Here is a 22,419-nt window from a genome sequence, read left to right as displayed (position 1 = left end):
GCTGTGCTCCCCCCCTCTGCCGCCCCCCCCCCTCCACTTTCGCGGGTAAAGGTAATTGTTTCCTGCCCTTGGGTCGTGAGTTCGGATCCCACCTTAGAAATAGCTGGGGATGGTATGATATACGGCTAAGATGCGGGACCGCTGGACCAGCTTATTTTGTGACGCTAAGGGAACCAGGCGGGACAAACATTTCAGAGCGATTCCGCGGTCTGGTAAAGCTTCTTCGATCGCTTTGGTCGTGCAATTGCTGGTATGGCAGCCGGTTTACCAGCGGCCTCACTGCAAGTCTAAACGAAAGGCGCTGCTAAAAGAATGATGTCGCAAGAACGCTACACCTGATCTGCACTTCAATGTCAGTTCTTGTTCACACGGGAACAAGAATCCGAAGCCCGAAGAATCTGGGCGTTGTCCCTTGACTTGACCGAAAAAAATGGGGTGGTTGGGGGCTGCTTTGAAAAGAAACGAGGAAGAAGCGGAGAATGGGTACTCCTAGGCTTCGCAGGGGGCCATGCCGTTGCGTAACGGCGGAGACGCCGGCGGCGAGTGGTTTCGATCGCCGTCGTCCTGCCTTATTAACCCGATCAGATAAGCAGGCGGCGGCGCGGTCTCTTTGGACCGGCGCCACTGCTGCGGGCCCCCGCCCGCCACGCGCGCCGCCGACCCGTCCCGTTCCTGCGTGCACCGCCGCTGGCTGCTCCGCGGCGGCGGTCTTCCGCGTGTTTTCTGCCCCCTTGCCTCTTTAACTTGCTACGCGCGCACTGTTTCACTTTTCCGTGCCGGGGTAACCTGCGAAAGGCGTGACACGTGTGGCACTATTATAGCTGAGCCCCGCTGTGCCCATATACTTGCGCAAGCTTTTTTCCTTCGAGCAGTGCTCACACGTGCGCTAGCTCACTGCACAGCTCTCGGGCGTGAAAACCCCTTGGCAGCGCGACTGAGCGGTCTGTTGTAGCGTTTTTCGGCGTCAGTTTATGGGCGTCCCACGGTGACAGGTCGGCCCGTGTGTGGATGGTGTAATCAGCGGGGCGAAATGAAGTTGCGAACATGGTGTAATCACCGCAGCCGCTCACCGAGTGTTTATCAAGGACCCTTTGGTGGGGTGTTTGGGATAACAATGTGCGCTTGCGTGTCGGCCGGGTGGCGTGACTGTCGGGATCCCCATTTCGTTACCAGCGTTAGATCCTCACTACTCTCCCCGCGTTAATAAATATACGGTTGACTCACCTCTGTTCATCGTGAGGAACCCAATTTTCGATCAGAGCGCGGTACTGAGTGGCCCCTACCTCTTTTGGCCGGAAGGTTCCCGCGGTTTTTAAACGAGGCGATCTTCCTTGGACGTTGGAGCACTCGTCGTTTAGGTTAGTGGAACCGTGATGAGAGAGCAGAGCATTGGAATCTTCCTATTGGCAGACGTCGTGCATTTCGCGGGCAGCACAAAACAGAAGCGCCTAGGGAGAATAAAGCGATATAGTAATTGTATCTCATCCAGAACGAAACTTTTCAACGCGGCTTAGCCTCGCGGTGGCCCTCGTGCGGCCTCTTTCGCGACTCGCGGAGTCACGCGACGTACGTTTCGGTCGCAGCCTGAGCTGGCGATGTTTATTCTATAACCCGCCGCAGTGGCTGCTTTTCCTATGGAGGCGGAAAGCGAAAACGCCCGCGTGTTTGAGATGAGCTTTCGGCGCGCGTTAAATATCCCCAGGTGGTTGAAATTAATCCGGAGCCCTCCTCGGGTTGTGCCTCACAGCCCAGGTGTTGCTTCGGTGCGTTACACCGTACAAATTTGAAATTGGCGAAGGAAAGTTTGACATCCACCTCAATGCAGCCATACGGCTACAAAGGAAAGCTATACAGCTTTCTCAGAAACTTTGCAATTGAAGAAAAATTCGTCCTGGTCCTCCTAGGATTCTGCTCAAAATCTCAAAATTTGAGATTTGTTCTAGCTTACCTAACTTCCAGAGCGGAGCTTCTCGATTTGACTTTAACCTTGCGGTGGCTTTCACGTGGCTTCTTGCGTAACTCTCCGTAGTCATGCGGCGGATATGTCGGTCATACCAGCTGACGTTGCTGCCTTTGCATTAACAGCGCGCTTGGTGGGGTTCTTTGTCATGTATGGTCGTTTTAACCTGACGCATGGCGAAATACACAAGGTAAGCTGAACTGTAGCTACTCAAAGCTGTCGCAAAAATTTTCTCCAGCTCACTTTTATGTCCGTTCAAGGCGAAGTATACAGGTTAAAGTATGGGCGAAAAAATGGGCGCCTTCAGTTTTTGCTTATCAGAATGACCGTAACTACGGTGGTAGTATACCCGCGTGTCGTGACGGTGCAGTCTTCGAGGACAGAGTGGGCTCACTAGACACCGGACCGAAGCGTGGGCTGCGCCGGGCGAATCGATTTTATAAACTTCTACGCGGCCTTCGAGCCCCTCTCAAATCTGGGCATGCCTCGCGTTTTATCCGTGTCGTAACGCAACCAGCAAGCCACTTTACTTAGCGTCTGACAGGTTAGCACATATTGGCTTTGCGCGTGGAGACGAGGGGAAGGAGACGACACGGCTGCGTCTCGGCTGGGCTTGAGCCACTTGCCTATTATTGCTCGGCAGCGCGTCGTCGTTGTTTGCTTTAAAGCGACGCTGTTACTGGGATAACCCCATTTCGAAAACTAAGCGAATTCCTCCTTCTAAGAAATGGGTCAAAGCATGATGGCAGGGTGTGTGTGTGTTACGACGCAAGCCCGCTTTTCTCCTTTTTTTTTCCAATCTGCCTTCTACTGAAGATAGGAGCAGATGGCGCAATTATCTTGAAACCAGGCACTCCGCTCATCACATCCGCCACATGAGAAGGGGTAGGATTGTGATAGCTGTCGTCCTGCCTTTGCTATTCTTAGTCTTTTCTTCATTCCGCTTTTATGAACGCATGCCAGCTAGCCCTATTCTAAACTCTTGTGGAGGATTTCCATTATTCCTTCCGTCGGGCCAGTTACAGATCAGGGGTATAGTGCCTATATAGAGCACTATATCCGTGAGAAGCGGATTGGATTGGTTGTACTGACTGTGCCATTTTTAAACGAGCGGACCCGAGGCATCCTGTGAGGTTAGTACTCTGAGCCTATAAACGTTTCCCATATGTGCTACTGCTCTCCGAACTTCCAGCCGCTGCTTAGTTGTCAACGATGCCCCCCCCCCCCCCCCCTTCCCCCACTCACACACACACACACCCTTTTCCCTAACCTTAACACCCGCGCTACTACTGCTCTTTGGTGGAGTTCTGAAGTTCTGAGTTCGCATGAATCGGAAGTAAAAAAACGTTTCGTTTTTGGTTAATAAGCTTCGTCAGTCGCGGCTATGATTGGCTAACTGTATTGTGAAGGCATCGTGCGGAGAGGAAAATCGGTCCGAAAGGGACCGCGGCTGTGATATCGCACAGCGACCGACGTCTTCGATTCGCAAGTGAAAACGTATGTACCTTTACGTCTGCGTTGAAAAGAACTCGTTCCAAAGCCAGTCAAGAGGCCTTGGATAATTTCCTGCGACCGCGAAGATTGCATAGTGTTATGCCTTCCCAACCAAGTATGAATGACTTAGCATCACAGTCAAGGTGTAGCGGCTCATTTCCTCCGCCCGTAAATGTGTTGTGTGGCTCTCCAAGTGAGAAAACGTTTCGTAGCACAATTAAAAAAAAATGGTAGGGGCGTCTGTGGTTCATTTCCTCGGATAACGAGAGGGCGGGAGAAAGGAATAACACCATTTTCTTCTTACTGGTTTGTTCGAGCGGCCGTGGTAACTATTACGGTACCTGTTTGCCGAGGCGTTTATTTCCTCCTGTCAGGCGCAGCAGAACGGCCCTGTTGCCGAAGCCGTTTTAACTTATTTTCTTCCACCTCGCGGTTTCGCCGTTACAAAACAGGCACGTTAACTCCGGGCGCTCTCGGTGCCAGTCGCCCGAAGAGGAAAGCAGCCGTTGTGAGTCCCGAGAACACTGGAGCAGGCCCATCGCATCGCCCGTTGAAAGCAACCGTTCGAGGCTGGCGATTGGAAACAAATAAACGACCGAGCTGACCGAGCCCCGTTGGACAGGCAATTACTATACTCAACTCCGTCTCGCCGACGTATCCGTGGCTCTCGCGTCTGTCATTCTTCCCCCGGCACTGTTTTGTCTGCTCGCTGATTTTGTTTGTCCTTGGCGAGCGAAGTGCCGGCTCTTCTTCCGGAGATAAACAGCGGAGCTCAATGTATTCGGCGCGCCGCGGCGGCTTCTGCTTGTTTGTCCAACGGAGTTATCTGCGCCCGTTTTCGGCACTTTTTTGTCCTTCGTAGTAAAGGGCAAAAGTGCGCCTCGGCCCGGAAGAAGAAAGGTCGGGGAGTCGTGGCACGGAGATCACGTTGCGTATGGCTGGCATGTCGGGCTAGTGTGGTGGGAGAGTGAACGCTGCATGATAGCGTCTGATTTATGACCCTGCAAGGGAGAAGAAGAAAAAAAAGAGAGCCGTATTTGCATCTCGCTGTCTTCGCAGAGTTTGTTTGAGGACTAGAGAAGAATGGGAGGTTCCCGTTTGAACCCATTCCCATTTCATCCTTCCCGCTTGTTCCCTCCCGTTTCAACCCGGCGCTAAACGACCTTCCCCTTTCGCCCTTTCCCATTTCGCCTGTTCCCAGTTTAACCAATTGTTGGTTTAACCCGTTCCAAATTGAACCTTCTCGTTTGTTCCCTGCCGCTTCAACCCGGTACAAAGCGCCCTTCCCGTTTCGTATTTTACCATTTAGCCCCTTCCAGGAATAACGAACCCAGTTTCGACTCGGGTGACTCGGGCCGAGGCGTGCGATCTGTTGCGAGCAGATGCGAAGTTATCCAATTCGCAGCTGGCAATAACGGGGAAAAAACACAAATGGAAACCAATAAGGGCGTGCTTTTCTGAACGAACGGGCGCTGGGAAGAACAGAACAAAACAGTGGGTATTAGTGCCACAGAAATGTATGTGTGGCTGCTGCTATTTTGCGGTCAATAATTTTACTGCATCAAAGTTGTAAACGCATCTCCACCCCCGCAGATCGCATTGCATTTAAAAGCCCGTAATCGCTCTTTTTTCTACGCTGAAAAAGAAAAAAATAAAACAATTGGGAAGAAATCACGACCGACACCGACGAGTATTTGGTCTGGAAGGAGCAAATGTTCTTTTTCAGGAGTGGTCATGAGTCACTACTACTGGTCATACCCAGAGAACGGCTCGTTCCTCGTGGTGTTAAATTTACCTTCACGCACAGCCAAAGTCATGCCAGCGCCTCAAGAGGTTGCGCAGTGAAAGCTTCTAATCGCTAGCTTGTTCTAAGCAGGGTGTCGAACCGGAACTGAACCGAACCGAAAACCGGAACTGAACCGGTATTTTTGCCGGAACTGAACCCGAACCCGAACCGCTATTTTTTGAGCACGCTGAACCCGAACCGGAACTGAACGGAAAAAAGAAATAACGGTTACCGGTTCATGCCGAAATGGTTCGACCCTCCGTTGTTGATATTGCACAGTCAATGCAATTCAGGCCCTTTTTTTCTTTCACGTACCATCAACTTCGTACCCGCTCGCGCACTTTCCCCTCCAGACAACTGAACACTAACACGCTTTATGTAACAACAGGGGAAATGAATGAGCACCAATGTAGCAATGGTCTGTTGCTGCTGGAAGCGCGAGCGTAGTGCAAGGTGACCAAACTAAATGTCATTCTCGGCAGCTTGCGGGGGATATAAAACGACTTTCCTCTTTCCTAGCTGCGACTTTATTGGAGCAGTCAGGCTGCGTGAGTGCTCCACTCCGCAACAGCGAAAGCCCACACCCGATGTGTGCAAACTTTTTGCATTTCATAATTTGTTTGAAAGGTCCGGCACCTGCAAATTGTTAACACTTGACAAGTGCGACCGCAGAAGCTGCTCAGTGGCTAAGCCGTTTGCTGCTGACCACAAGTGGCCTCGATCTCCCTTCCCCATGGCCGTTTTTCTGAAGTAGATGGAAATCGAGCACGTCCGTGTATCGAGATTTTGATCCACGTTTAATATCACCGGATGGTTAAAATAAGACTGCCGGCCTACAACATAAGCTGCGCCTCGGAGCAGAGATATAGCACGGGGCATCAAATGCGCCAGTTTTTTTTTTTTTTTTCTAAATGTATTTACACAGAAAACAACAAAAAGGAAAGGCGAATCACGTTGTTTTAAAATATTACGCAAAAATTAAGTGAAACCGAATAAGTAAAAAAAGCTCCAAAACGTGGATATTGCTTATACTTTTCTTTGCCCTGCCTTTTACAACCAAACATGTCATCGATGCGAAGGAAGTGAGTTCCGTGGTCAGTTTTTGAGGACAGTACAGCGGACAAGTTCCGTTTTTTACAGATACAAATAACAGCAGATATGTCAGGGAAAACTGTTAAGGTGCGCACTTAATCCCTTGGCACGAAACTGCAGCCCTCGACCTTGCCTTGGAAGCAGAAACAGTAGTAAAGCAGATGACACGTGCAGAAAGGCAGGCCGGTAGCTCACACTGTCCCATTCGCCCAGCGATCATCTTTTCTACTTGTTCTGCAGTTTTGTCTCCTTCATATCTGCTTTTTTTTTTAACGTGCACTTGTTCTGACTGCCCAACTCGCTACTCGTTCCGGAGGGGAGTACTGCTGTGGACGAGTTAAAGAGCGTCTACCCAAAAAGTCCCATCTCATACTCCGCGCGTCAAATTTCCCTTTCATTTTGTAACAGCATAATCTGTTATAAGATTTCGCAATGTAGCACACGGAACGATGGCCGGGGGTCAGGCGGTACGATGACATACTGGTTGTAATGCACACATCCGGTACAGCTGTCGAACAATAATGCAGTGACTGAGCGTTGACTAAAGCTTACTTTTAACAAAAGTGTCGCTAACGCATTCGGTAAGGTGACAGCCAACAAATTCTTCAGGGTGACCAAATATAATCTAATTCATTGGTAGTATTTATGTTCCTGTTGTAGTATTTTTCTGTTTTGTTACAAATATAAAAAAAATGTGCGCCAGTGGTATTAAGCGCTGGTATTTGAACGCGCCAGTACGCAGGCCTAAATTTAAGGCTTCAAGGTTAGCGTGATTGGCGATTCCATAGCGGCGATTGCGATTTCAACAAAAAAGGAAAGGGTAGAAAATATGTCCCACCGTCCCACCGAGACGACCGACACTAACTGTCTGGTCTACCCAGACACAGGCTCGAATCCTGCCGGTGCCTGTGTGATTTTTTGCGATTGTAAATAATATGCGTACGGACGCGGACGGACTTTGTTTGCTCCTAAGGTACTTCGCATCTAATACAAGGAAGCGCCGCTGGTTGCATTCAAGTTCACTCTGCGTTCGCGCCGACTGCGCCGAGCAGCGTCTTGGGGTGCAGTTGTGTGCGCGTTAACTGCGCGCTCTCGGCGCAACCACGGAGCTTTCGCTCGGCAGACTGGTTTGACCGTGTTCGACAGCGGTAAATTTATAGCCAAATGCTGCGTCACGTCTATATGTCGTGTCCTAAAAAACTTCGCCAATCGTCCACCTTTCACAAAGCGGAATGGCTCATAATTTTTACATTTCCTTTTGGGTGAAGCCTTACAGGGTAGCGTGTACACTGATTCGCCGTCGTCGTCGCGATCAGGTATATTGAACCCACGTGCCGTTGTTGTCCGGCGACCGACAGCGCCGTGATCGAACGTGCGCCGCGCTCTGCCCTTGCTTCCCCTCATTGTTTATTCCGCGGTCGTTCACTTATTTGAACTGTCCCGCCACCCCCGCCAACCCGCCCAGTTTGATGAGCCGTGTCTGGCCGTGTCTACTGTTTTTCCGCCTGGCCGGGAAAACGGGCGAGGAGGCGTGGGGAGGGGAAAACGAGAGTGGTTCGATGCAGCGCTCCTCTATGATAAGAGTGAGCGGCGCTCGCTTTACATTCCCCGCTTGGGTACTCTTCTTGTTTTTACTCTGTAAATTGCCTGTCGCATTGTTTGGGCAGCGCCCAAGGTCAACCCTCGCCTTCAACGCTTCCCGAGCGACGCGAGGCCAACGCCAGTGCGCGGCGCGAAATAGACTCCTCTCTTTGCATTTCTCGTTTGATAAACGCACGGGGCGATGCTCGGGATCCGTGTGTTTACCGTGCACGGTCGATGCGAGCGACCTGGCCCTGACCCGTGACTCGTCACGGCGGAGAGCGCAACAGAGCACTTCCCCCCCCCCCCCCCTTCTTTTATCCCCCCGTGGAAGAGCGACGAGCTTAATTTACAGGTGGTATTCAGAAGTGATTGGCGTCGCCATGGCACCCGCCATATAGTTGCGATTGCATGCTGCTGCTTCTACGTGCAGCTTCACAGGCTCGGTTCCCCAGATGGATTAAACGCTCGTCTTTCTCGGTTCAGATGGAGGTTGTCTTTCTTTCTTTTTCTTTTTAACTTTTTGCATACCTGTACCGTCGCGCTGAAATGACTAGCGATGTGTGCGTGCTCTGCGGAGAAGCAGCAGAATGGGCTTGCTGTGGGACGAAGCGCCCGCAATTTTTTACAACGAAGTTGTTAGCCTCTATTTAAACCCAGGCACGACCCAGCAGTTCTCTTCAGCGTATGCGTCAGATTTATGGAACATACAGCACGGAGTTCAGTATTCATTAAAAAAAAAACATCGAAACCAAACAATGGGACCCCTCCACCATGTGTTCCAGGTAAAGATTATGTTTGAAGGCTAGGCAGAAGTAGTGTCACTAAATAGAGCAGTTCTTGCCCAAGACACCGAGTGCATGCATCAGGCTAGGCAGGACCCAGCATTTGCCGCCAGGAAAGCCGAAATCAAACGACAAGTGCGCTGAGAGGACAAGAAACATTTCATAACACTCCCCGATCAGCATTTGTAGTGGTTTACAACTGCTTCACTGGACATCCACTTTCGCAGGATGGGATGGTGAGCGTTTTTTCTCACATTGCCGCCACCCTTCAATCGAATCTTTCTTTTTGAAAGGTGACACTCTTTAGTGGCCTAGGTAGACGAGAAAATTTCGGGCTGACCGTCTATTCTCACACCAATCAGTCAAAAATGTTACTGGTAAGTCTGTAGGTAGCGGGTCGTTGCCTACCTGGCATTGGTCACAGTTTACCCACTAGTGGTGACCACTCAGTGACCCAACCATGGGGCACCCGTGGTTCAAGAAGGGAAAAGGAGTGGGGAAGAGGGGGAGGCAGTTATGGCTTTGGAGTGGCAAGGGAGATGGAATGAAGTGAAAATTTGAAGAGTAGCAAGTTTTGTTTCTGTATTCTTTTTGTTTTTCTTTTCCCGTTTTTTCCTAAGACAAACATTGTGTGACAAGTTACTGCTTGTGATATCATCGTAGTGAAGTCATGACTTCTGAGGTGACCCAGACCCAGGCGGGGAGGGGGCCAGCAAAATTGGAAATGTGGGCCATGGCTCTGCTTCCCATGCAAAGAGTTGAAACAAAACAGTTATTTTTACAGGCAATTGAAGATAGCATCAATGTATAGTTCCACTAGCGTTGTCTTCAGTAGACGGTAGATCGATCAGTTCGTGCAATTGGGGACTACCAAAACAGTTTCCATCTCATGCCTAATGTAAACCAAATGAAGTGCACTTCTTGCACCAAAACTGTGGAAAGAGGTGAGAGGTAGCTAAGGTTGTGTGGCACTATTTCGTCTCTTTCAGCGAGCCAGTTGTCCCAGAAGATCAAGAGCACGTACAAGTTGAAGGCTTCCACGAGCCGCATCGTCTCGAGCTTCAAGACATCTACCGTCAGCTGCCAGCTGGCAGTGAGCTACTTTGGCCACCGTGATGGTGTCTGGGAGGTCAGCACAGCGCGCTCGGGCCTTCTGGTCATTGCCACAGCATCCGCAGGTCAGTGGAACAGAACATTTCGGGGGAACGTAGCACACATAAGGCTCCCCACTCTCTTGTTCCATTTCCTGGTTTCAGTTAATGGAAGCGGTTCTTTTTACTGCATGATATCTATCCTCACAATCACAACCGCCCGTGTAAATGTGGGAAGATCCTTACCGCGGCCAGGCTTGGCTTGGCTTGACCAGTGACTTGTGCTCGATGGCGACAATGCAGACCACACGGCCAGGCTCTGGGACATCCAAACGGGCCAGTGCATCGTGCAGTATGCGGGCCACGAGGGATCGGTGAACTCTGTGCGCTTCCACCCGACGCAAGACCTGCTGGTCACTGCCTCAGGGGACCAGAGCGCCCACATCTGGAGGGCTGCCACTTCGGCAGCCGCTGCCCTTGACCTAGTGGTAAGGTTGCCTTCTCTTTTATGTCTTCTTTTTAAGTGCAGAGCGCTTTAGGGGCTCGCCTTGTCGTCGTAGCTCGCTCACTGGACCCAAGTAGAGCCACACAGCGTTGCGCCGTCGCAACGTAACCCATAGGCTTCGAAAGCCAAGCAGTTTATAAGTCATTAGCGTCCGAAACTCGTGAACCACTGGCGCGTATCATACATCTCCCCGTTGTTTAGCACAGAGAAAACTGCAGGTACATTTTTGGCAAAATATACGTAATTAACCAGCAGCAACTGCGCTCATTTAGTTAGGAATGCTCGTTGAGTTGGTTTTTACGATAGTAGGCGAAAAAAAGTGGCAGGGCAACGCCGGCCCGTGTGGGAGGAAAAGCAAGCACAAAAAGAACAGAACTCCTGCTGGCACTGTTTCAGGCAGGGGGAGCGTGAGCACAGCAGAGGCGGGAAATTTGAATTGCATTGGGTGGTTGCAGCAAGCGGATAACGGTGCTACAGCCCATTATGGTGAATCACTGCTGTGCACTGCCAGTAGCTTTCACGTTGAGTGGAACTGCTTTAATTTTTTCTTCCTTCCTCCTCCTCCCTCCTTTTCTTCACCAGAAAGCAGTAATGTAAGTTCTAATAAAATTTTTGGTTTCATTATAAATTAGATACGGAGCATGAAGCAATGAAATTTTAGGACATAAACTTAGGTAACTAAATATAAATGTCCAGGAGTTGTTTAAAATGTGTGAATGGGCATTCAGACTCTTTTACTTTTTTTTTTTTTTTTTTTGAAGTTGTCAAAAAATGGCACAAGAAATCAGTTGTGCCTTCTGAGAATGATTGGTGGCAATACAATGTCATTCAGGCCTACTCAGTTTGCACTATGGTATTCACTTAAATTGTGCACTCATTCTATTCTGAACAGGTATGCTAATGTTCGTAGGGTCATAAATATCAGTGAACAGATTTTAGGACATTGCATAGGTGTATTTAATGGTAGCTCTGTATTCTTTTCAATAAGTTAGTGGTTGCAGCATGTTTGTTTTGCATTGAGGGCACCAAAAGAGCTGTATAAATAGCAGTTGTATCGTGATTTCCGCCGCATCGAGTGCCAGATTATTTTAGGAGGAGGATCTTCAACCTGTTCTTCAATTACCACAAACGGTTATTGTTTGCGGTATACTTGATGTTTTATTATTTCTGTTAGTTCACCGTCTTGTGCAGTTTAAGTTAATGTTTCTTGTTCTTCACTCTTTTTACAGAAAGGGCATTCATCTGAAGATGAAGTTGATCTTTCGGAGAAAGAAGATGGTGAGTACTTTTTTTTATATCTAGTGATTCAGAGTCCATTCCAAATCTAATACGCAGTTTTGCACTGAGCAGATCTCCTGCATAATTTCAAAAAGAACAAAGTTTTAGTGACAATTACACATGATGTAAATTTCCCGCTGAGTTATGACATACCCTGACCACATTCCTTTTGGTCACGCATACAATGACGTCCACCTCGACCTACATGTTCACTGCAGGACCCTTGATTTGTATAGACCTCCCAAGAGAGAATAATAGCTGGTACCAGCTGGCCTATGGCTAAACTCCAAGCTGGGCCCTGCTGGTCCCTACTGGTACCAGCTGGGACCAGGTGGTCCCAGCATGGACTTTAATCATAAACCAGCTGGGACCAGCTACCATTTTCTTTTGGGCTGCACAGTAGATATCATCCACTCACCTGCAGCAATCAAAGGGGGCAGGAAGTCCATCTTTGGTGGGTTCCTCTCACAGCAACACGAGGCACATTGGGTGTATTCTTCAGCCAGTTGCTGCAGAAACACATCGCGCAGACCTTACTCACCAAAGTCTGCACATCTGTGCAGGTACTCTATTTTAAGGACTCTTTGAGTCCATAGTCCAGCAATGTCTACAAGTCCCTTGCAAACCATAAACAGTCGCAGTTAGGGCACGTCGAACCAAAAGCAGTTTCGTGAACATGTTGCTTGAACTGATTCGTGCTGGTCGTTAGCACTTATGGCCAAGTTTCCAGCACCTAGTGACTTCGAAATCATGCACGTTCATACGCAGCAAAGCTCACAAATATAGTTATGTGAAAATCATATTGCAGGAACAAGTTTTCTGTGCAGAATTGCAGTTAAAGGAAGTTCTGTTTGTATTTGGCTAGCTAATGGCTTGCTCGAATTGCTAGAACACTCAAACACACCTGAGAAGGTGGTTCACTGCAAAAAAAAGAGTAAATGGCCCAGACTGTACCTTACTATATACACTTGTGGATACTTTCTGATGGAGGCGAAAAGCAAAAACGCCCGTGTGTACGAGATTTCGGCGCACGTTAAAGATCCCCAGTTGGTCAAAATTAATCCGGAGCCCTCCACTACGGCGCACCTCATCGCCTGCGTTGCTTCGGCGCGTTAAACCCTACAATCAAATCATCACTTGTGGATGCTGATATATGGATCTCTGCTTCAAGATAGACTAGATATTTAGATTTTTTTATTGATCTAGGAACTTGTCTACATTGAGACGTAATTAAAACGCCTCCATGTCAGCTATAAAAAAAGCACCTCTCTGTTGCAGCCTGTAATGCTGCAGCTTTCATTAATGTCACTTGATTTACACACACACACACACGCACGCGCACGCACACACACACACACACACACACACACACACACACACACACACACACACACACACACACACACACACACACACACACACACAGAGAGGAATTGGCAGCAATAGTTTTTCAATGAACAGGTTTCAGCAATTAATCCAAAGCCCTCCACTACGGCGCGCCTCATCGCCTGCTTTGCGTCGGCGCGTTAAACCCTACAATCAAATCATCACCTGTGGATGCTGATATATGGATCTCTGCTTCAAGATAGACTAGATATTTAGATTTTTTTATTGATCTAGGAACTTGTCTACATTGAGACGTAATTAAAACGCCTCCATGTCAGCTATAAAAAAAGCACCTCTCTGTTGCAGCCTGTAATGCTGCAGCTTTCATTAATGTCACTTGATTTACACACACACACACACACACGCGCACGCACACACACACACACACACACACACACACACACACACACACACACACACACACACACACACACACACACACACACACACACACACACACACACACACACACACACAGAGAGAGGAATTGGCAGCAATAGTTTTTCAATGAACAGGTTTCAGCAATTAATCCAAAGCCCTCCACTACGGCGCGCCTCATCGCCTGCTTTGCGTCGGCGCGTTAAACCCTACAATCAAATCATCACCTGTGGATGCTGATATATGGATCTCTGCTTCAAGATAGACTAGATATTTAGATTTTTTTATTGATCTAGGAACTTGTCTACATTGAGACGTAATTAAAACGCTTCCATGTCAGCTATAAAAAAAGCACCTCTCTGTTGCAGCCTGTAATGCTGCAGCTTTCATTAATGTCACTTGATTGATCAATGAACAGGTTTCAGCAATGTGTACTTTAGGTCAAACCGCAGCGTAAGCCATAGAAACCTCTAGGCAGTTTGACACGGATCCAAGTAACAAAGCTGTCAAGAGATTTAACGAGTACGTGAGCTTTGTGGTAGTATTTTAATGTGTTTCCTGTGTTTTCCTTGTATTGCTGTTGTGTGTGTTAGATTTACTGGTATAGTGCTCACCATGCACTCAACTTCAACTGGGCCCAGGTTTCACATCAAAGTAGCAGGCTAACACTTATAAGACTTCATGCTGCCTTCAGAGATAGTAGTAATTACTGTTAATAGCCCCAGGTTTGTTTTTAAGCACTGTAACGTTTCGGTGTTAATCCCATCAACGTTGTGATGCATCACACTTCCATCTATATAAAACGAGACAATCTAAACTAGTTGAGCGATAAAATGGCCCACCAACAACCCATGTTGCAGTTGAACTAGTTGGGTCTTGTTCAACTTCAATGCAATTTTTTTTTAAATATGAAGTGAATCCTTTTCAAACTGGAAAGGGTGGACCTTTTTAATATACTGTCTCCGATTGGTGGCATAATGAGTTTCACTAACGAGTTTGTCACTGGTATTTCATTCATCAAAATATACACTGTTCAAGGTTATCTTATATGTACATCAGTTTTTGAGCCCCTTTCTCAGGTGCACAACATGCAGGAATGCATGCCGATTTCGTTGGTTGTTAGCAAAGTAAAAATTGCCCGCTGCGGTGGCTCAGTGGCTAAGGCGTTGTGCGTGGGTTCAATTCCCGACTGCTGCGTCCGCCTTTCTGATGGAGGCGAAAAGCAAAAACGCCTGTGTGTATGAGATTTCGGCGCATGTTAAAGGTCCCCAGGTGATCAAAATTGATCCGGAGCCCTCCACTACGGCGCGCGTCGTCGACTGCTTTGCGTCGACGTGTTAAACCCTACAATCAATCAAGCGAAGTCAAATTTTCTAGAATTCAGCTCAATGTAATGCCTTTAGGGCATGTGCTTGAATTTGGGAATTGGAGACAGGTAGTATACAGAAAGCTTTGAAAATTTTCAAATCTGGCTGGTTGTGGAGTGATGCATTCAGTTCTACCCACGTATAGCCCCTTTTGAGAATTACACGGTAGGTTGGGGGCCTGCCTGACTGGTTGTCCCGTCTTCTTTGTTTCCTCCTCCCCCTTGCTTCAGACATTGACTCGGCGAGCAACGTTCTGGTGATGAAGAGCCCCCTGACGGAGCTGACGGGGCACAGCAGTGTTGTGATAGCTTCAGACTGGCTCTCGGGTGGGGACCAGGTCATCACCGCTTCCTGGGACCGGACGGCCAACGTGTACGACGTGGAGAAAGGGGAGCTGGTCATCCAGCTCGTCGGTTAGTCGCCTGTTTCCACGTCCACCATTGCGGGAACGTTTGCCTTCACATTTTTGCAGCAGTAGTTGCCTGCAGTGGTTGCTCATATGTACGGTTGACATCACCGTACGGTTGACGTCACGAGCCAGTGTGTCCAAAATTGTTTTCAGAGGGCATGCCATGTCCTGCTGCAAAGTGAGCTATTTCTTTTGACAGAGAGCATCTTTTCCAGGATGCCGAAATTCTTGTTTCTGAAGTGGTTCATTTTGTGGTGGGGTTTTCAAAAATGATGCATTCGCACAAGTGCAAGTTTTGGGTAGAGTTGGGGAAAGTACATTTAGTGCTTCTTGAAGCAATTTGGGGGAGGGGAAGGGACGGGGGGAAAGGGGGGTCTATTCCACAGTATTTTGGGACGCTCTACTTAAAGTCAACAACCAGCCTGCACATTCCTAACAGTTGCTTGACTACTGCAGTGTACAGCTGTGTCTTACCTCTTGCCTCATTTGGGTAGCATATATTCCAGCTTATGATAGTCATTGCGAATTTGTCGCATCCTTAGTTTTTGGGCCCCATTTTAACAATTCACCACAGCAAGAACTTCCTGTTTGCATGTGTGTATGTGCACGGGGGCTATTTATTTATGTATTTATTTGTTTGTTTGTTTTTATTTATTTAATTCTTATTTGTACTGCGCAGTTGTAGATTCTTTCTAAGTTTACGTTATCCAATTTCCTTTCATACAATTTGCAAAAAGTAGATTTTTTGTTTTAGTGCTTGACCTTCAAGTACGTACTCCTGTACAGTGAAACGTGTTTGACTGATGGATGCTCACTTTGCAGCGGTTGTATGACCCGTCTTACTGAAATAGTGTGTTACCAAATGTGGCGAGAGGAGAGGGCTACACAAGACAGTCACTTGGGTACCAATAAAATAAGCGTTATTCAACTTGCCCAACTTACCACCACGAGTGAGTGCACCTGGGCTCAGTGGCCGTGTCAGTGGCCATTGAAACCAGTGCCTATTGAAATCTTTTAAGCCCATCTAATACAACAGGCATGCGCCATTGTTGCATGGCTATTTACCTCCAAGGGTAACTGAGTGGCAAGCAGTGGGCGTTAAACACAGGAGGTGGCAGAGAGTGTAGTAAAAGCATTAATACGAATGAAATTGCTACTGCTAAAAGAAAACTGCAAAAACACAATCTTTCTGCGCATCTTGTGTAGTTTTTTGTTCTAGGGAAGGACACAAAAGCGGATTTTAAAACAGCGGGACATCCCCTTCTGACATAGGGAAACATTGGCTGCACAGGTCATCAGTGGGGCTGGGTCAATACACTGGGAGGGGGCACATATGAAGGTGCACTGACTTGACGCTACTGTCAAAATCATTTTAAAATTATCGTAGCTCTCTCGGTGTTTTTTTTTTTTTTTTTTTTTTTCTAGTTCATTGTTTAGTTGACCCTAAGACCGAGACTCTAAATTCAAGAAGCTCGATGGACCTCGACTGTTTTCATGGCGTTCCATGAACGGGGTCAGAAGGACTATAGAGCGCTATCGAAGTCATTGAAGTAGTCATGTGGTAGCTGCCAGTCACCATACTATCATTGATGGCCATCGGCATCATCGACCACTGAAGTGTCTGTGTGGCACAGCTGTTAGAGCACTGGTTCGTATTTATAGACGGGCCTTCGTAGTATTTGGGGATGGCATCTTTGGAATGCTTCAAGCAGAAACACTGCCGTTGTCGAAAACAGTTCTTTGCCCGCAAGTGTCGCAGTGCTGCATTCAGCTCGGTCCTAGATCCGTCGTTTCCATCTCCGTCTCTTCCCGTGTGGTGTGGCCCAGGGCACGACCAGGAGCTGACCCACACCAGTGCGCACCCGACCCAGCGCCTGGTGGTGACCTCCTCCAAGGACACCACCTTCCGCCTCTGGGACTTCCGGGAGCCCATTCACTCCGTCAGCGTCTTCCAGGGCCACACCGAGTGAGCTCAGTTGACTTCCTTCTCTCACCTATCTATGCATGCTTCTCTTATCGGTGAGTACAGGCATCCTGAGCACTGTCTGTTCTACACACACCTAGAGTTCCTCTATATAGCTCCCGCAGGGAGCTAAGAGTTGCACGACCACCCGCCATCTTGTTATCCGGATTGCTGCGGGAAAGCCGGCCGTCGTCATGCAGGAGCCGCGCCGCCACGCTTCCGACAGCGGCTGAAGCGCGGTGGGGGCGCTTCGGTCGGCGGCGCCGTACGGCCGCTACGCTGAATTCGTGCGATGCCACTCACGCTGCTGCTACTCCTTGGCGGAACTAGCCACGGAGCGCGGTACTGCCTGCGTCGGCGGCTACGGCGCGCCCTGGCGGGAGCTTTCCTGCGCGGCATTAATAATCTGGTGACATCATCACGGCGGCGCGTGGAAAAGGGTCGCACAACTCTTAGCTTCCTGCAGAAGCTATATAGGGGAACTCTACACACACCCACCAATGGTCGTCTTTACATTGAGGTGAATTGTAGTTGTAGTGGATGCAAATTTTTTATTAATGTTAGGCCAGCCACATTTCCAATGTGTTTTAAGGTGCTCAGATCAGGCAGCATTTTCATTTATTGTTACTTTTTTTGTTATGTGATGGAACATCTCTCGCTCAGAGAAAATGGCAAGAGTGGTCTCTGGTGGCTACTAATTGAAATTCATAAAATGCTACATAATTGAGTACAGTCAGAGTAGTCGTTCCAGCACGAAGAGATTTTAAAAAAGTACAAAAGCCCAGTAATTCCTTGGAGGGCTAAAAAAAGGCTTATTTTTTGCTGACAGCTTAGTAAGGTGAAGCTATTGCAGCATCATTCGATCATCCTACTTCCTGGATTGCCTGTGGCCTCCTTCAATCTGTGTTTGTAGGCATGCATGGCAAAGCACTCCCCGTGGCAATTAATGCTTTCACAGGGCAAAATGGATCGTTTATTGTTTGAAGGAACTTTGAAATGAATTTTTCAGATTTAATTTGCGCTGCATCATGCTGTTAACCCATGCAATTTGTTATTTGGCTCTTTAGCAAAACTTTTGAGCCTTAGGTGAATGGTGGCACAAGCAGGGGCGAGACAGCAGCACATATTGCGCAGATTTGATACAAATTTATTTTCCCGCGCCAGGCTGCTCCAAAAGCTTGAAAATTGCAAAAATTGCGCCATGCTGCTCCAAAACAGTCTGAGAGCCAATGATTTTAACACTCCCGTCACTTTCAGTGGGGGAAAATGCTTGCTGACGGCATAATTTTTTAGCATCCCCAAGGTGATGCTGTTTTCAAAGGTTTGATTGATCATTCAATAAAAAACCTGCATAAAAGTGTCCCCGAGATTGTTTTTTCGGAAGTCACAATGTCAGGTTGCACATGTTATATTCTGTGCGTTTTTAAAGTTTTCCCATCGAAAACCATTGCAAAATCCTGTAGAAAAAATACTTATGTGTACTGAGGCATCCAACTACTTGTTCAAGTTGATGAAAAAACGGCAAGTTTGGGAGCGCCGTATCTTCGGAACGACATTACTGGGCGCCGCCATGTTGGTGGGAGGAAGATATGAAAACATGGCCACCAGGCGAAGCAGTTGCTTGTGGATCAAGCAGAGTGCTCTTCGCCGATTTCTACCTTGGTTTTTGTTATGGGGGTGGCTGGGTTAACATTTAGTCATTTGATCTGTTTCGGGAAGTTGCGAGACTCCAAGGAAGGGAAGGGAGTTTATCAAAAACAACATGGAACCTGCGAATTCGCCGTGTTTCAGCCTTGAATCTGGGGCCGGTGCGTGCTTGAAGTGAAATTTCGGACTCATTGTGGTGTTATAAAACGCTGAGTTATTGCTGCCTTTGTCTGTGAGCTTGCGAGCGGCGGGAATGGGACGATCGACGCTGCAGAAGTAATAACGGCGCAGGCGACATCGCCGCAAAATGTTCAAGCAGTGTCTGATAGCGGGACGGGCTATTATTGCACGCTAGTAATAATGGTTCATCTATCTGAAGTGAAATTTAATGCCAAGAGGGAGACGGCTAACATACCAACGTTACTCAAATTACGATCATAGTGAACGTGCACCTTGGGGATTGAAATGGGAGTGCTGGTGGGGTGCGACGACTGTCACCTCGCTTTGCGCAACTTTTGCCGTGGCTCTACACTTGTGCGTAAAGCCGAGTCTGGGATTACAAAAATAACAATTTCGGCATTGACATGATAATAAAAATTCCTTGCAATTGCTTAGTTTTTCAATTAGATATTTTCAACGGCCCTCCACGCTATCTATGCATAGAGCCTAAAAATTTAAAAATTGTTTGTAAAAAGGTAGTGCAGTTCATACCTTGTGATACTCTGGTATGAAAAAACTTTGTTGAAAGGCTGTTTCGGTGTTATGTACATTGCATTGCCAAAAATTTGATTTTTTTAGGCTTCTAAGGTGACTACCGTATTTGCACGATTATAACGCGCCACCGATTGTACCGCGCAGGTAGGTTCGCGCCGGAAAATCCGAAAAAATAATTGGACGTCGGCTTTACCACGCAGGTGTAAAATGCATTACACTACCTACCAAGAAGGAGATTTCATTTTGCGCGTGCAACTGTGGCAGCCAAAAATAAATTGTGCTTCGTAAACTTGCTTATCCAGCTCCTGCAGGGAATAAAACTATAGTGGGAAACATTGAAGCTGTTTGCGATTTCAAGTCTCTTGACTTTGATAATTCTACGTGTGACGGGCTAATTGCAATAGTAGAAAAATGTGTAACCGCTGACCAAGGTATGTCATTCAGGAATGAGTGCGCCGAAATTCACGTGATATTGACCGATTGTTTATTTGGATTGAGTTAGAGTTTGGGAGGACCTCGTGCCTGTGGCAATGTTGCTGGCTGATTTAAAACCTGTTTCGGTTTTGAGCCCGATTACAAAGCGCGCACAAATTTTAAGGCTAGCTTTTAGCAAAAGAAGGTGCGCACTAGAATCGTAAAAATACGGTATTTAATTAATGTCCTTCTTCTGGTCCAAATCAAGGTTCCTCTGCTCCAAAATCGAGATTTCGCTGCTCCAAAAACTGCTCCTAAATGTGATTCAGCCATCTCACTCCTGCACAAGAAAAAACATCCTGTGTCATTTGTATCCTCAGCATCGCACTGTTATATCCTCAGAATTGCACTATTATAACATCGCACTGGTCCTGCCATGAACATCTTGCACAGGTTAACAGCTAGCATTTCATGCTAAATTTAGCCTTACAGATTTGGCAACGTGTCAGTAGATGACATCAACGTATCTACAGGGGTCACAGTAGGAGAGAAGCGGCAGTTTAAAACACATTTTTCTCATAATAATATACGTGTCAGCCAGCCAGGGGAACTTGGAACATAGTCTACAAATTCAAGGCTTTTAATTTGGTAAGGTGATGAGGTACTTATATCAGTGTCCCATCAAAAAACACCAATTTGAATGCAATTTTAGCATCCAGGAAAAGCTGCTCTGAATTGTGTTGAGACATTCCTGTCCCTAGCTTGCTATTCAATGTGCTGCTCTTTGTTTCAAGGCTTTATTGCTTTTGAAAAAGTTTTCATCAATTACGGTAAGGTGTAGAAAGGAGGCGCTTTGTTGCTGACATCAGCATGGCTAAACAGTTTTCTTCTCCTTTCACTCGTACCTGCAGGGCCGTCACCTCTGCTGTATTCACTCAAGGAGACAAAGTTGTCTCGGGCAGTGACGACCGCACAGTCAAGATCTGGGACCTGAAGAACATGAGGTCGCCGCTTACCACCATCAGGCTGGACTCGCCCGTGAACAGGTTAGCGACGCAGGATGTCCCTCTCCGCACTCCACCTCTTCCACAACGCTATTGCGCATGTGCGTGGCCCTGGCAGAGGAGGCCGAAAACAGTGTGGCAGGGGTCGGCCGGTCGGCTCCGCGGTGGTCCCACCACTGCTGTCTGCTGTTATTGAGCCTGGGTAGTGAAAGCATGGGAGCTGGAATGCTGTGCATTTTGCAAGTGCAACTGTTGTGCAAACCATAACGTGAAGGGGGGGGGGGGGGGGGGGGGGATTTTTGTTTCTGTCAACACGCGCCAAACCTGAAACAGGAGTGAACAAGTCTGGGGCTGTCCATCCCGTCACCATGCATAAATGTTGTGTGCCTCGCCATAGTCGCACCAGACCCGTCGCGGTGGCTCAGTGGCTTAGGCGTTGTGCTGCTGAGCACGAGGACACGAGTTCGATTCCCGGCCGTGGCGGCCGCTTTTCTGATGGAGGCGAAAAGCAGCAACGCCCGTCTGTATGAGATTTCGGCGCACGTTAAAGATTCCCAGGTGGTCAAAATTAATCCGGGGCTTTCCATTGCGGCACGCCTCGTCGCCTGTGCAGTTTTGGCGCGCTAAAACAAGCAATCAATCATAGTCGCACTAGGCCGACACACCGCTGGCAACAACCGACTCATTCGCTGAATCCCAAGATCGTCTTGTTCATAATACGTCGACAACCACACAAACACGTTGGCCGAGCGAAAGCGTAGACTGAAGATGACCAGTCGCTCGACAAGATTCGTGCCACGATGAATCTGTGTCAATATTGTTCTTTTGTAGAGTGTGATAACCTTTGCAAGGTCAACATAGCGATAATAATTTCAGACTGTGTCTGCAATCTGTATTTCAACTACCGACACGTCGATGACTTTGCTTGAGTGAAGCTGCATATGCGGTCACAGCTGGCACGCTCGTAGTGAAGTTACTCAAGTTAATCTTGGCTCGTTCGGCAAGATAATAAGTTGTGCCTAATTTGCGTACGTTTTTGCCAGCCTCAGGCAATCACACAGCTGGGCATATGACATCATTAGTTCTGTTGCAGGCAATGAGCTAGTGAGTCGCACAGCCATTCCCTTTTTTCCTAATTATAAAGCTTATTTGAGCAAAGTGTGCATTAAGAGTGGTGTCAGTGTGATTCTAACGAGGCAATCGTTCGAATGAACTAAACTTGTGTTTTGTCTGCATGGCCTCTTTAAGCCATGAAATCTGTTATTTCACTGTTTAGTGAATGTCTAAAGGCTTAGCTTATCCATAATCAGTGGCAAAAACAAAAGCAAGGTGTGCCTTTCGTGGCTGCCGAGTCAGCTACTTCAATGATGTCACAATGGTTTGAAATTTGTTTGCAGACTGTGTGAGCCCTCAGAATATTGATTTTCACCAATTTCATGACTGATGTCGACTTTTGTTGTTCATGCACAGATTGTACGGGACGTGCTAGAACTTGTGCTAAATTTAGCGATACGGTTGTACCATCAGTAGACAGGCGGGGAGGACGGCGCAAGGGAACGGCACCT

At 47.8% G+C, this 22,419-nt stretch overlaps 1 protein-coding gene across 4 annotated transcripts in view; it reads left to right on the top strand.

The window, feature by feature from the left end:
* Wdr37 (WD repeat domain 37) overlaps window positions 1-22,419 on the top strand; it is a 138,358-nt gene that overhangs the window by 111,660 nt on the left and 4,279 nt on the right. For all 4 annotated transcript variants that reach the window (XM_077706628.1, XM_077706627.1, XM_077706626.1 and 1 more), the window contains 6 exons: window positions 9,688-9,876; window positions 10,093-10,277; window positions 11,524-11,572; window positions 14,934-15,116; window positions 16,940-17,078; window positions 20,762-20,896. In XM_077706628.1, coding sequence (XP_077562754.1) covers window positions 9,688-9,876; window positions 10,093-10,277; window positions 11,524-11,572; window positions 14,934-15,116; window positions 16,940-17,078; window positions 20,762-20,896 — 880 coding nt within the window. The remainder of the gene's footprint in view (window positions 1-9,687; window positions 9,877-10,092; window positions 10,278-11,523; window positions 11,573-14,933; window positions 15,117-16,939; window positions 17,079-20,761; window positions 20,897-22,419) is intronic.

The sequence above is a fragment of the Haemaphysalis longicornis genome, unplaced genomic scaffold (assembly GCF_048455015.1).
Source record: "Haemaphysalis longicornis isolate Haplotype H1 unplaced genomic scaffold, Haemaphysalis longicornis Haplotype H1 scaffold_4, whole genome shotgun sequence".
Classification (NCBI taxonomy): Eukaryota; Metazoa; Arthropoda; class Arachnida; order Ixodida; family Ixodidae; genus Haemaphysalis; species Haemaphysalis longicornis.
This window is presented reverse-complemented; position numbering and strand designations above follow the sequence as displayed.